At 38.3% G+C, this 15,936-nt stretch overlaps 1 protein-coding gene across 3 annotated transcripts in view; it reads left to right on the top strand.

The window, feature by feature from the left end:
- SYNPO2 (synaptopodin 2) overlaps positions 1–15,936 on the top strand; it is a 164,437-nt gene that overhangs the window by 113,439 nt on the left and 35,062 nt on the right. The window contains exons 2-3 of one of the 3 annotated variants that reach the window (XM_064584989.1): positions 9,751–9,902; positions 13,339–14,153. In XM_064584989.1, the coding sequence (XP_064441059.1) occupies positions 9,751–9,902; positions 13,339–14,153 (967 nt within the window). Of the gene's footprint in view, positions 1–9,750; positions 9,903–13,338; positions 14,154–15,015; positions 15,045–15,936 lie in introns of those variants that run through there. The other 2 variants (XM_064584990.1, XM_045880519.3) reach the window with 2 other exon arrangements.

Below are 15,936 nucleotides of genomic sequence, written 5' to 3' on the forward strand. Positions count from 1 at the left end.
AAAGAGATTTACAGAAATGGAAAACAATGTCACTATTCTCACTAAATTATCTTAGTGTTAAAAAGCACAGTTATTTTTCATAAAAACATACTGTTTATGTTAACATACCAGTTATTGTACTTTATAATTAATTAATGAACACAATTTTTAAATGTCTCACTTTTTATTTCTAACTTGGTAGGTATCAATAGAACCCCTAAAAACAAAATATTTTTAAAGTTTGCTATCATTCATTAGATTGCAAATGGGTCCTAAGACCGAAAGGTTTAGAATTGTTGCTCTGGGTCACACACTCTTAAATACTGATGATGGGCTAAACGAAATTCCAGTTAACCAAAGCTCTGGAAGTGATCATTTAACCCAGGCCCTTCCTTGAAAGGGCACAGTCCTTGATTAACTTCCCCTGGCTTCCTCATCAGTTAGTTTGTTCCTTTTTGCAGCCAGATGGCTCAGCAGGTCCTGTGGCTGGGCTGGTGGCAAGTATTCTAGTTATGTGAAGACAACATTGGCATTGTCTTTTACCCCACTTTCCTACTAAAATAAATGTTCAGTGCAGTCAGTGACTTTCTTGGATTAAAACTATGCAAAATATTTATAAATTTGTACTGTTGACAGTTTTCTAATTAAAACCTCCTCAAAAATTTTAAATGATTCTTTCCAAAATGGAAGCACCATGACAGATCTTATATGTATGTATGTGTGTATGTGTATATGTGTGTGTGTGTGTATTGCAGTTCAACAAGGCATAGAATTAGCAATCTGGGTGGGGATTCCTTCCTTCTCCTGAAAGGCAAACGATTCCCTGAAACCCTAAATGCCTTGTCACGTGATTTGGTTGCTTAATTAAGGTAGGATTTCTGGTTTGCTACTAGAGCAAAATAATAGAATTTATACATTTTTTAAAAATCTGTACCCTTGTCATGGGGAGGACATTTTTAATGTTATGTCTACCTTCTTTATGTGTAGTTTTATGTATGAGCCATCTGAAGAAAAAACTGCTTTATCTAGTTTAGTCAAATATAGTAAAACTCCAGATGGCCAAAGGGGATTCCAGAAAGATACATTTTCTGGATATGTGAGACATAGTCAGTGTCTAAAACTAATCCATTTCAGTAAAAACACCAATAGAAGAAAAGTATTTAGGACCTCAGATTATGAACTCTAATCCAGTACCTAATGTGGCAATGCCTGAGATCCAGTTATACCTTTAAATAGCAAATCTTGTTTTAGCTATTTGGGATGATACTCTCTAAAAGGTATTACCTGTTTTTCTGCATCTAATCAATCTAGTGAAGTTGATTGAAACTTTTTAAATGACTTGAGATCATTATTATTAATGCTCACTCTTTCACTCAAGTACAATAGAGGCATCAAGTCCCATTGAGCGTGTGAGAGTTTTTTTTACACCTTCATTAAATGATCCTGTATTTGGAGTCTTTTTTTTTTTTCTTTTAAGATTTTGATGTGTTTTTAAATTTTGGCTTTTACCTTCTTGCTTTGGCATTGTATTAACTGTAACATCTTTCTTTATACAGGATGCATGTTTACCTCTCTATTTCTAATTTTCTGTAAACCAAATAAAAAACCTTATCAGAATTATATAAAATTGAACAAATAGAATGAGAAAGGGCCCCAGACCCTTACAGTGATGCACAGAAGTCTTAGTGAGCTTTATTTATTATTGTATTTTGACCACTCAAAAGACTGTTGAGCTTACTTATATAGGTTTTTTTTTTTTTAAGATTTTATTTATTTATTTTTGAAAGAGAGAGAGTATGCACACACAAAAGGGGGGCGGGGGGGGAAGGGGTGGGGAGGAGAAGCAGACTCCTGGCTGAGCAGGGAGCCTGATGTGGGACTTAATCCCAGGACTCTGGGACCATGACCTGAGTCGAAGACAGATGCTTAACTGACTGAGCCACCCAGGCTCCCCTTATAGGTTCTTTAGATGACTGACTAAATTCGTATTAGGTGAGGTATTGCAGCATAATAATTATTTAGCTAATAGTAGTGTGTACAGCTAACAAAATCATAAAAATAAACAGATATTTGAAAGTAGTGAATTCTAGTTCTGTTGTCTTTTCTGAGTAATTTTGCTTCTACTGATTACATATTTATCTAGTCTTAGATTTCACATAGGCTTTTTAATGAATTCTTTAAAAAGCATTTTTAAAAATATTCTGTATAAATGCTTATAGAAGGAATGTTCCTTATGGGTCAAAAATCTTTATGCTGTCTTTCACATTTAATCCAACAAAAAAGCAGACAGGGATGACATGTCCACATAGGCTCTGGTCCATCAGTGTTTTCCTGAAAGAGCTAGGATGTTTACATTCTTAGGAAGAAAAGAAGAGCAAAGAATACCATTCCATATTTGTACTTGTTGGTTTTCTAGCATCATGGTGGCTGCTTAATAAGAGCTCATAGTAGTTAAATTGCAGCATTGTTTCTGCCTGTGAAATCACATTGGTATGCAGATCCTGAAGTATGCAGCCCCATGGATTAGGGCCCTCATTCCTGTCAAAGATAGTTATTTACTCCGGGAATGTTTCCAAGGTTGCTACCAGGAATGCTTTTTACTTTTATGGTGACTTGGTCCCTACGGGGAAAGACAGTCGTCCAAAAGGAAAATTTTTTGCCTAGTATCTGTATATATATTAGTGACCAGAGCAGTAAAGTTCATAGCCTTCAAACCAAAACTTAACATGAAAACAAGCTATTGAGCTTGAATTGAGGTACTGAGGATAGAATAACTGAAAAATCCTAGTGTCTCTTTGCACTTGCACTCATGGCCTGATGTGAATATAGTTTAAGATCTATTGTCACTATTTAGACAAACATTTTGTAAATTGAATGCCTTATTCAATTTTTTATGCACTTGTCAATGCTTGCATGGAGAAAAGCCTCATTTCCTTTTAGTAATCAACTACTGTCCTTTTAGAACATTTGTCTGAGGTAACTGTGCATGTTGATAATCATCTCACTTTCTTCTTTACAAATTCTTCACAAAGCTCTTCTTTCTCTTGTATTGATTTCCTAGCATGTACTCTGTAATGGCTTTTCTGAGCTTCCTTCATTGTCCTCAAGTTTTCATCCCCTCTGCCTGCCCTTCCTCCTTTGTTCTTAGCAGATGGTGACCTCATACCATTTATCTGGTATACGTTTCTGCATTGTCTCTCCTGTCTTGAAGTATCGGAGTCTGTATCCGTCTTTTTTTCTTATCTGTACCTGACTGGTTGCCGCTCCTCTCTTAACCTTCTGTGTTTGCCATTCATTCTATCATTCTGTATCAGTTCTGGGTTCACTTGCAGAAAATAGAAACCTGTCTAGTTATTTTAGTCAGAAAGGAATTCAATAAGTACTTGTAGAATTGTTGAACGATCTGGAAAGGCAGGCTTGAGGCAGGGCCTCCAGGAATGACTTCAAACAACACTGCACGACTGGCTACCCAAGGGATTGGCACCATTTGCCACCATACGGAAGCAGGGGAGTCCGGAGCCGTTGGGCCCAGCGCTGGGTCTAGGGTTACACACCTTAGCGTTGATCTGGGATTAAGAAGCTGCCAGCGGGCGCCTGGGTGGCTCAGATGGTTAAGCGTCTGCCTTCGGCTCAGGTCATGATCCCGGAATCCTGGGATCGAGTCCCACATCGGGCTCCCTGCTCCTTGGGAGCCTGCTTCTCCCTCTGCCTCTCTCTCTCTCTGTGTTTCATGAATAAATAAATAAAATCTTAAAAAAAAAAAAAAAAAAAAAAAGAAGCTGCCAGCAAAAGTGTTGAATCCAGAGTAAAATCGTCTCCCAGATCTGCACCAGCGAAATGGGTGCCTCACAGTCTAACGTCCCTCTCTGCAGAACTCAATCCCAAATACAAGTGTTCTTGCAGCTACACCCGCTGGGTTAGAACTACATCACACCCAGGGCCCTGGCTGCAGGAGAGTCTGGGACATGCTGTATCTTCTCAGCCTCTGTGACATCCAAGGCACACACGAATGAGCTTGGGACACAAGTTGAGCAGTCCGTCCAACGCTGCCACGGTCTTCTCCACTGACTTTTGATTTACTCAGTTACTAGTTATATTTCATATTTATTTACCATATTCTAGGTATTTTCTCAAGTCTTTTCTCCCCCTCTATTTTACCGTTTGAATTTTTGCACTGTTTGAATTTTCGCACTAAGATCCAGATGCCTTTTGCTTCCCACAATAAAGAGTTTCCTGGGGTTCTTACTGCTTTTATTCCACTGTATTCTGGTCCTTGTTTTCTTTTGCCTTGTCATCCTGAAGCTATACTGCTATTTGCTATTGATTTCCAGAAATACTGTACCACCGTAAACATGAATTCCCAGCATCCTGTGACCTCATCTTTGGTACTAGGAAACTCACCACCAAAGATGGAGGTTTGTAGTTCAGAATCTGGTCCTTTAAAAGTTGGATTATTTCCTTAATTTCTAAAACTTAATCTACCATCATCACTGCTCTTGCTGTACCTCCCCGTGACCATTCCGACCATTTCTCTGGTCAGCTGAGGAATGCAGACCTACCTGGGGCTTCCGTGTGAGAGCCAGCTGGGCTGAGGGAATGCTTATTAAGTCTCGTCTCAGAGATACGAGGCGGATTTTGTTGAAGGCCTGAAGCGGAAAACTGAGGAAAGCCTGGAGCTTCAGAAAGAGCTGCTAGATCATAGACTACTTTCCAATTTCCATCAGAATGTTTTAATTTCTGAAATTTTACTTGTCTGAGATCATCTCTCTCATCCTCTTTTAGTTATCTCCAGGTCCCTGGGACTTCATGTTATGGATTGAGAATAGCCCACCTGTGATAGGTTAGATTTATGCTAATTTCCTCTTTCCTTTTCATATATTTTACTAGATAGAGTAGTGGAATCTACTACTTGTCTTGGTTCTGCCATTTACTGTGACATGTTCCGACAGGACTTGTCAATGAGCTATACGTGAAAATGCAGCCCCTGAGACAAGATTTAGTCTCACCAGCAGCAAGCTGACATAACTGATATGCCATTTACACAAGACAAAATAGTTCAACTACAAAGTTCTATGAGAATTCAAATCTGATACCTGCTTTCTAGTCGGTTCTGGAAGACTTAGAAATGAAGTGACGATAAAGAATAGAAAAAGAAACTTTTTGCATTTTGCCAGGGAATTATTAACTCCTAAAACCAAATTAGCATAGCTGAAACCTTTCCCAGATTTATTCTGTGAAATGAAAATAACGTTGTTGAATTTCCCAGAGAAGCTCTAACTTTCCATTTTCACTTGGTTGTAGTAAAATAAATCTCTCCTGGTATGGATCAAGAAGCAGTAAGCAAAAAAATACAGTCTTTGGTAAATATTTACATTACCAGTATCTCTTAGTTCTGTGGTCTGATCAAACTGAGAGATGCTAATAGGAAATACAGTATTTTATGGATAGAAACTCCTTCTCTGTCTAATATATTAGATGTGGAATGAAGTGTCTAAGGGAATGTTCTCAAGACAAAGGCATACACTGCATGCTCGTATTGAGTCAAATCACAGTTTGCAAAAGATAATTATACTCGAGTTTGAACTTTTAACATATTGGGTCATAATATTGATTATTTTCCAATCTTTCAAGAATACCTTGTATATATATATAAATCTTAAAAGAAGAAGAAAGTAAACCAAATAAAACAAAATCTCTCTTTCCCAGGTTATGGACTGACTTGGCAAGTTTTTATTTCCTCCCTGACTTTCCTTACGGCCTCTGCTAATTGTTGCTACACTCCTAAGATTCATGATAGGGGGCGCCTGGGTGCAGTCCATCTGAACATTCACAAATGGAAGTGGACGTATACTTCTCATTGAGGTTTTGTAGGAATAAACGGTGTAAGCATGTAGAGGGCTTAGCATAGTAAGTGCTCAGTGAAGATAAGCCCCTAGTATTTAAATATTTGTATTGTTATTTCTGCTGGGAAACAATAAATAGGCTTGTCTTCTTTCACCTCTCAGTTATGAAATGTGTACTTACTGAGGAAAAGACAGATATAACATTTATCTTTAGATTATGATGAGTTAATGCCAAATATAGGCATAAAAACTGAAAATAAATCCAGTTATTTTCAAACATCTTGTAGACAAAGTACCAACATTTTATGGCTTTTCTTTTTACTTGGCATGTTCCTTTCGTGTGTGTGTGTGTGTGTGTGTGTGTGTGAAACCAACTCATTTTTATGCATTTGCCCCTTCTTGGGTACCTCTAGGAGCTGTGTGTGTGTCATAAACTTAGTACATATTATTTCTAATCCTTTTTAACCATCTAGGGAAATAGAATTCATTAGCTCTATTTTACACTTTAGAAAACTAAAGCTCAAAGGTGTAATATGACTTATTTAAGTTCAGTCAGCCAGTAATCATTGGAGCTACGCAATTGAACCCTCTCTTCCTTCTGAGTTGGCATTCTCTCCCACTACGTATTTTATGACTCTAGCACTAATAGCCTAAGAAGAGGACTGGTTGATAAATTCACTGAGATTCAGCATTGTCAATGCTAATGATCTGCATATCCAAACTTACTACTGACAGTGTATTTCATTTTCACAAATAAGAATATTTTTGGGAGTCAGAATTTTTACTCATGTACGTAATAATACACAAATATGTACATTCTAAAATACCTGATTACACACAACATAAGGTAAGGATCTTTTGTACACTAATAAATGAGCCATATTGGTGAAGTTGGTGATTGCAAAGGATATGTCTGGGCGTGATAGACACTGTCGCACCATCTTGTTTGTTTTGGTAGTCCTATTAGAAATGGAAGAAGAGTAGTTCTTTCACAACTACTTTGTGGCAAGGACAGTATCCCCACATTTAACATGGTTCTTGAGGAAAATATTTCCTGCTGTTCAGACAGATGTAAAAGGTCAGTGAAACACAATAGCTGCAGTTGATTCTGAATGTTGACCTCAGAATGCATGCTCTGAAGGAATGCTAACTACTCCTCCCATAATGCTTTTGCTTATTCGGATACCATTAAAAGCTCCACTTGACAAGCATAATGATGAATTGCCCTTTTCCCATCAAGCAAAATGTTTGCATGATAGACAGCTCTGTTAAGCTGGGGATTTATTTCTCTTCCAAGGATCAGTTTTTCAACTTGTTCTGCAAACCCATGAAGTTGCTTAAAACTCACACAACTTACTGCCGATAAAAGGGAAACCCCCTCTCCCCACCCCTGAGACTGGGCCTTGAGCGGTACAAGGTGTAATGATACATCTGTCTTAGAAACATAAAACCTCTTTGGTCCTCCAAAGGATGAATTTCCTGTCTGTGTTCTAGTACATCTGACTCAACTGAATGAATGGGTTTACGCTTCAAAAAATGCTTTATTATCCACCTCATCTTATTTTATAAAAAAAAAAATAAATAAATTTAAATGACTGAAATGTGAACAAACAACTCTAACCTTAACTTAAGTGTTCACTGTTGGATATTATTTTATCCCTGACTTATTAACAGCTCTCTTGTGAGTCTTTATTTTAATTATTTCATGCAAAACAAAACAAAACAAAACAAATATATTTGGCAGGTAAATAGATATTTTTCAAAATTGGGGGCATATGCTCTTTCTCATTGCTTTTGTTGCTTCCTTATAGCCTTGCAAATATTTTGCAATAAACTAGTATGTTCTTCCAAAACAAAAATGAGATAATTTTGTCAGAAAACAGGAAACCACTGTAGATTATAATTTATGACCATCAAAGGACAGACCTTCCCAGAGCAAAACTACCTGAATCACTTTAAACTTCACAAGTGTCATTGTTTTGGCACTTAAAGGTATCTTTTACTTTCAAGAGTGCCACTTAACATGTAAATGCACCTGGAGATAGAAACTTAAACCTTATTAGTCAACAGCCGATTATCGATTAGTGGGCAGCTGTTGGAGGTAAGTTGAAATACGTTTCACGCCCAGTCCGAAATGAGCCTGGCTATGAAAACATTCTTCAAGAAGTATTGCTGACAAGGCTTTGATCTCTCTGGACTCAGAATCTTGATTTTAGGGACGCCTGGGTGGCTCAGTGGTTAAGCGTCTGCCTTCGGCTCAGGTCATGATCCCAGGGTCCTGGGATCGAGCTCCGCATCGGGCTCCCTGCTCGGCGGGAAGCCTGCTTCTCCCTCTCCCACTCCCTCTGCTTGTGTTCCCTCTCTCGCTGTGTCTCTCTCTGTCAAATAAATAAATAAAATCTTAAAAAAAAAAAAGAATCTTGATTTTAATAGTGAGAAAGGGATCATCTTGGTGGAAAATATCTAGAATAGGATCTTAAAGTGCCGTTAAGTTTCAGATTGTATGACATGTTACATGGCTCATGGAGAACTAGTAAACTCACATTATAAAGTGACATCTAACCACATTAGTATCACTTAGGGTCCCAGCAGGAAATAGGTGGCATGCTCAGAGGGGTAACTGAAGATAATATAATGCAGGGACTAAAGGCAGGTTTAAGTGAACCACCAAATGATAATGAAGGACCTGGAGATAAAAAGCCTGAAGAGGCAAGAAGATGGTACGCGTTAATTGGAATCTCGCAAGAGTTAAGGCAAGGGAGAGAGGCAGACAGACAGGAGCCGTGACTCTCTAGATGGAGGAATGGAGCCATTGCCAAACCACGACCAAGCACATTCAGTAGGGAGAACATCTGTCTACCTGATCTCTCATTCCTCTTGCTCTTTGAGCACTTGTTGGGGCTTACTGTTGACCAAATCCAACCAGGAGCAGCTTGCAGGGAGCTCAGCCAGTGCTGTCTCTAGAGGCCGGTCCCCCACTGGCATGATGTAGCACCGAGGAGGGGGAGAAGGAACCTGGAAGGGCAGAGGGAGAATAATCGGCATGACATTTTACCATAATCCGAATTATACGTGATATAAACCTCCAGTTATTCCTCACTAAGGAGCTGGTGGGGGTTCTCCGCCATTATTTTACTTCTCTAAGTTTCTCTTTTCCAGGTTCTAAAAGTTCTCTTTTAGGTTTAGCCAGTTTTTTGTTCCACGTCATTCTGGGCAAGAATATGATACAATTGTTATAGCAGGGATGTTTTTATTATTTGCAAAATCGTCTTTTTCTTTCTTTCTTTTTTGCTAAACTTTGGTTCGTACCGAGACTTCAATAGTTGATTTCAATAAAGGATTTTTCTCTTTGACATAATTCTTAATATTGGCTGCCTAACTTCCCCATTATGCTGGGACAGCTTTCATTAGTTCATTTAGCTGTACTGCTCTCTCCTTAAATTGTCCTGCCCTACATCTCCTTCTTCAGTCAGTGTTCAACCCACCTCTACAATGGAAAAGCTTTTAACATTTTTTTGAATGTGAGCGGTCACTCTCTGACTGGGATCAAACTTCACAGTGTGACAATTATTTTTAATGTAAACTCAATTATTTTCACATGTCTGCCCTCATTCTTCTCTATTCTTTATTTCTTTTATTCCAGTTCCTTTACTATAGATTTATGTTCCTTTTCCATTCACTTAACAATGCTATGAATTAAATGTTGACATGATGGTGCATAATACATTGTGTGCGTGAAAGGGGTCAGAAGGGTTTAAGATGGTCTTCTTGGTCAACAGATGGATTAAAAACCAGGGCTGATTTTATACTTTGCAGATCTATTTACCTCCCAAATAAACGTTTCTCAGAGATGGTGTCATGGATTTTTTTTTTTTTTTTTACAAGTTATGTGATTCTAACTCTTTCTTTCTTTTTTCACTCCACTCAGATCCGAAGCCAGAGCAAAGCCTCTGGGTCTGGGCTCTGTGAGGGGGATGAAGTGGTTTCTATCAATGGCAACCCTTGTGCAGACCTCACCTACCCCCAAGTCATCAAGCTCATGGAGAGCATAACGGACTCTCTCCAAATGCTTATCAAAAGGTACAAAACATTTGTTGGAATGTTGATTTTCTCCTGAGGTTAGATGGGAATGACTATAGCTTTTACTAAATATATGATTTGTCATTTATGGAGAAATTGGGGTTGCTCTGTAGAAGGGTAGTATAGTTAAACAGAAGAACCACCGTATTTGAAAAATGGCAATTAATTTTCTGGTTAATTGAGAATTAACTTGAAAATTTTTGTGTCATGAACTTTGTTGAAAATCTTAGGTATTTTAGACGAGCTCCTTAGAAAGCTCAGTATGTTGAACATAATTTAATACTTCTAGGTCAAGATTTTGTGGTGGGTCAGGATCACTACATTATAATTCCAGATTCACTGATGAATTAAAAATGTTTAACTTAACTTTAGAGAACAAACTGATGGTTACCAGTGGGGTGGTGGGGGGTGGTGGTGGAGGGGGAGATAGGAGATGGGGCTTAAGAAGGGTACTTGTCATGATGAGCACCGGGTGTGTATGGAAGTGTTGAATCACTATTTTGTACACCTGAAATTAATATTACACTGTATGTTAACTATACTGGAATTAAAAGTTTAAAAAAGAACAGCAATCAATTCCATTAAAAAATGTTTAAGTGTTAAACTGTTACACTGTACAACAATTTTTTTTTATACAAAGAGAATGCCTAGGAGAAGGAAAAGAACAACAAAACCCCCTAAAAGCAGCTCAATTTCTGCTTGTCAGGACCTGTAGCAAAACCTTCTGAGTATGGACAAAAGCAGATGGTTAGAATAAAGGTGGTGGACTACTAATGGAAATCACTGGTTAATTTGATCTCCCCAAATACCACCCTCCCTACGTAATTGCTTAAAAACGCAGTAGTAAACTTTAAACGTTAAGACAAAAGAAAACAAGGGCAATCACAAAAAAGCGACAGCATCAACATTTTTACGGTCCTGTGCAAACCACAGGACCATGTACAAATCCCTGCTAACTTTGCAAGTGAGGCTCTGACCATGCACTGTAATGCCTCCAGAAAGGAGAGTTCTGGCTTCCTGGAGAGCAGCCTTCAGGAAGATGCCAGAGGACAATCTCACACAGAATTGAAAGCCCTCCAGGTTTTGTCTTAACTCTGCAGAAACACGACGTGTGGCATTACCCTTCTGATAATCATTCACTATTGATTCTATTTCACACATGAACTCGGTAGGGCCATCATCTTGTGAAAATAAAAGAAATGTAGCACTATTCTTAGACTCTCCCATCTAAGTATTTACCCAGCAAGCCCAATGTCTAAGCCTTTAGGATCCTACTTAATTATAAAGCTGCCCTTTGCTTTTAAAAGAAAACTAAACGTTTAAAAGAAAACTGTGTCTTGCCAAGAGTGGACACAGCGTTTGCCATTATCATCCATAAATCTCTGAGGTATTTGAAGACTTCCATCTTTGTTAAAGGTTTAATCACATCCCAAATAAGGGGAAAACCTTTTCTAATTTGTTCCCTTTTTAGTGTCTTTACTCTTTTAATGAGGCCAGTTTCTTTGGAACATATTTGTGGTCTGGGACATTCCCTGCTGGTTCTTGTTTTGATTACAATGGCTATCACTGGGAAAATCCATGGTGATTTAAAGCTGAGCCTTAGGTACATATTTACTTCCAGAAATAAATGAACTAGGTCTCTGCTACTTTTAATAGCTGGAATTATGATGATGATTATTTTCTCTTAAGTATTTTGACATCGGCAAAATAAATAATTAATTGATGAGGTTTGAATGGAATCTCAAATTAAAATCAGCCCAAAGGCAATCATGATGATGATGATCATCATCATCATCATCATCACCACCACCGTTCTGGGTATCTGAACATTGTCCCTATGTAGACTGAAAGGAACTGAGCATTTTAAGGACAAATCTTTAACCTTTAGTGCTCTCATGATTTGTATTCATGTATATCCATTTTGCTTCTGCTACCAGTAAATGTTAACATTTATATGATCCATTTGCCTGTATTACACTTTGTAAGACTGGAATAAATTCAAATGACTCTCTTCTCAGCTTCATATTTGATTGCTAACATAATTCAAAGTGATTTAATCTACTTCCATCCGAGGCCCTCCTAAATTAAAACTCTCTGACCTTTTGGTACCATCAAGTTTAGTTGCATAGAGTGTATTAATCATTTCCTATATAAGAAAGATCTAATTTGCTATCATCATGTTTTTAAAATGCTGTGTTATAATTTTTTTTAATTACCAGGAGGGTTTACAGATTACTTCCTTAAAGAAAGCCGCAATTCATTTGACTGTTAGTTTTTTATTGTTTTTGTTTAGTTTTGCTTTACTAAATGCAGTCAAAAGCAAAGTTAGGAAAAATGATTTTGAACATTAGTCAGAAACTCTATCAGACAGATTCTAAGGTATATTCCTTTGGGTAGCCCCTTGAGTAGGGGTTCACTCCCTTCAAATGATGATCTGGCATTAATCAGGGGGGCATTTTGAGGGAGGAGGAAAGGGGCAGAGATGGACACTGCTGCTTTTTAAAAAAAACTTACAAATGTGAAACATGAAGGCATCTCCTACAGCTGTTCTGTGAGTGATGCTTCTCTTCTAAAAGCAGAGTTTAAATTAGCATTTTAGCAAGAAGTCGTTTGACTCTTAAACTGGCATTGCTTCTTGCAAACCCAGATTCGCAAAACCAGCTGGGAATGGTTAAGGCCGAAAGCAAAGGATGGTGGTGAACAGAGCCGGGCTTCTTAGCTGAGAGATAAAGGAACAGTTTGACTTCAGACATCCTATAAGGAAATGCTCTGAGAGACAGGTTCAAATGGGAGAAGGGAAGACATCTCCGATTATAAATACTCCATGACTCAATGGTTCATTGCAGCATGGAAAGGATTTCTCTTTACACAAGAGTACTGGGCTGGGGTCCACTTATTACAAAACACATGCTCTCTGGAGCTTGAAAAACAGCTTCTATTTCATTCCTTTCAAGAAAGCACAGCCTCTAAAAGGATTATTTGAATTATCTGTATATTAGTATTACTCTGAAGCTGCTGAATATGTTTACATGACATTGCAATGTTCAGACCTAAACTTAGAGTCAGTAAGACACTGAAATGCTTTGTCATATTAGAACGAACGTGGTTGTTTGAAAACACCCAAATAATTACAGATAAAGTTTGGACATCCGTGTAGCTATAACCTGTGCTTTTAAAAAATCAAAGCTGAATTTAGGATGGATTTAGGTTCCATAATCTTTTGTAAGCATTTTTGCTTTGCTTTAAAGAAAAGTTTATTTGGAAGATCCTTAAATAATAATATAAACCTGTTGCCAACTTCTGCTCTCAAATATGTTGCAGTTGACATTTAAGAGGAAATATTTTGACTGTATCATGTATCATGAAAGTGTCAGAAAGTTCTTTGGCAGGTGTAACACTCTGATTTAACCTTCTGGACTGCTTTTTCTGTGTGCAGACCATCCAGTGGAGTAAATGAGACTTCCATCTCTGAAACTGAAAACAACCCCCCCGAGCATCTCACTCATGAGGGGCGCGTGGAAAGTACCACCCTGCAGATTCGACCAGCCGCAAAGAACCAGCACAGAGAGTTGTACGTTGCCTCAGTCAGGAGTGGGGCTCCTCTAGCTGAGGACCAAGGGAGTGGTCCTGGCTTTTCTGGGAGCATAAAAGAAGAAACAGGCCTGAGCTACCATGTGGCACCCCCTATGCCTGACTCCCAAACAGGACGCTTAGCAGACGAGATTATCTTAAGGGAGAAGGCAGAAGTTGGGCAGCCAGGCCCTGTGGTTGAGCTACAACTGTCCCTTTCACAAGAGAGACACAAGGTCACGAATGTCCCCGTGGTGGCTCTCGTGGGAGCTGAAAAATCCAAGTCTCCTGACCCAGATCCTCCCCTTGTACACCACAGCGGGATCGTCCACATAAATTCAGTCCCCACAAAGGAGAAAGGGGAGGCTTCTCTGAGGTCCAGCAAGATAATCCAGCTCTCCAGTGGCAAAGAGTTAAAAGTGATCCAGGGAAGTGAACCAGGAGACTCGGGGCTGCCCCGAGTGGAAGTGATACTCGACTGCTTGGACAGGCAGAAGACGGAAGGGTGCAGGCTTCAGGCAGGAAAGGGGTGTGTGGATTCTCCAGTGGAAGGAGGGCAGTCAGAAGCACCTCCTTCTCTGGTATCCTTTGCAGTCTCATCAGAAGGCACAGAGCAGGGAGAAGATCCACGCTCGGAAAGGGATCACAGCCGACCTCACAAGCACCGAGCGCGCCACGCACGTAAGTCCGGCCCAGGGCCCCTGCTGGGCTACTGGAAGGGCCCTGGGAGCTTAGGGCATTTTGCTACTGCTTCACTTACATGGATTTTTTTTTTTTTTCTTTTTAAGATTTTTCTTATGTCTCTCTCTGTGGTTTAAAAAAAAATTTTTTTTTTTTAATTAATGCACAGAATAACAAATGGGAAATTGTGGAGAACACCAATTTCTGAAATGGAGGAGGCAATAAGTTGGAAGTTTGTCATAGATTTAAATGTATTTAAGGCACTTTCTTTTATCCCCAAAGGGCCAGGAACTGTTCAAGAAAATAATATTGTTAACGAGTCTCTTTGATTTGTCTCAGAATGTTGTAAGATTTCAGGTAAAATAGCAGAGGGGAGTATCTGAAGTCAGGTGGACTCGGAGTTTAAATGTCAAAAATGGTTGAGTCTGCTGCTGAGTGGTGTCTTGAAAATACAGGCTCCACCACTGATATTAAAAGCAGATCCTCATTTTGAAAAAAAAAAAAATTGTCGTGCAGCTTGATGATGCTTGCAGAAGTGAGTTTGACAGACAAGGACATATGGCATACTGAGCAGTTACATGATCCTCTCCGTTTTGTATGTCTTCACTCGACTGCAAAGCATTTCATCTACCTTCTAGACACACGAGTCAGTCTCCCGGGACCCGTGGAGGCATTTAAATGTCCCCAAATGTAAAATATATTTAAATTCAAGGCTGTCTACGGTATTTTGTTTTACCCAAGGGAGTGATTACAGAAAGGAGAATGCAGATAAGAGTGTCAGTTAGGTTTTATGATTTTTGTTATTTTCTTCTCTCTCTTTTTCTTTTTTTTTAAACAAATTTTAGAATTTCATTTGAGGAGGTAAAGGCTGACTAGCAAAAGCACTTGAAGGTATGAACGATACGCAACGGTAATGAACTCAGTTATTCAAAGTACTATGTTAAATCTTCTAACCTCTCATTATTCCCTTCCAAGCATATCTTTAGCATAACCATTTGTAGCTTTATTGGCAAGTGCTGTTAATCGTCCTTAGACTTGAAGCATCACATTTATGGCATATTAAACAAGTGTGTTAAGGCATCCCTCCCATACTTTACATGTTGGCAATGAAGTGAGCAACAACTGTGCAACTGTGACTGTCAATTTAATAGGAAGTTGTATAACACTGGTCAAAAAAAGGAGTTACATTTAGTAATGATTACGTATTTTACTGTTTTCTCTAAATAAAATTCGATTGCCAGGGAATATCTGTAACTTTGTTAGAAAACTATTCACTCTGATTCTATTTTATTTTTTAAAAAAACGAATCATGAAGTCTGATTTTTTCCAGGGACAAAAAAACAAAACAAAACAAAAAAAAACACCTAATTTTCAGTCATAAAATATTCAAAAAGTTTTTCTGAAATTTCCACTGAACTATTTTGAAGAATTCTAAACTTGCTTGTGAGTCATGCTCATTATCGTTAAATACATGATGACAATTAACTGATGCTATACATTAGTTTGCCGCCAATTTATTTTGTATAACAGTCATGAGAAAATAAAAAATTTAAATATAAATGTTGTTACTTTAAAACTGTCAAACTCTCATTTTAAATGACTGAATTTCTGCATCAGCTTTTACCCACAATTAAGAGGGTCACTAGTCACATAATTTTTAAATTTCCTTAAGATTTATGCTTATTCTTGCTGCGACTGAAGCAGTGTTATATTTCCAAAATAGCAATCCATTTCAAGCAAATTTATCTAGACAGCTTTAGTAGCTTGAATTTCTTACATGTAT

This window comes from Mirounga angustirostris, unplaced genomic scaffold (genome assembly GCF_029215605.1).
Source record: "Mirounga angustirostris isolate CCGP_5_RB_7025 unplaced genomic scaffold, mMirAng1.0.hap1 SCAF_2, whole genome shotgun sequence".
Lineage (NCBI taxonomy): Eukaryota > Metazoa > Chordata > Mammalia > Carnivora > Phocidae > Mirounga > Mirounga angustirostris.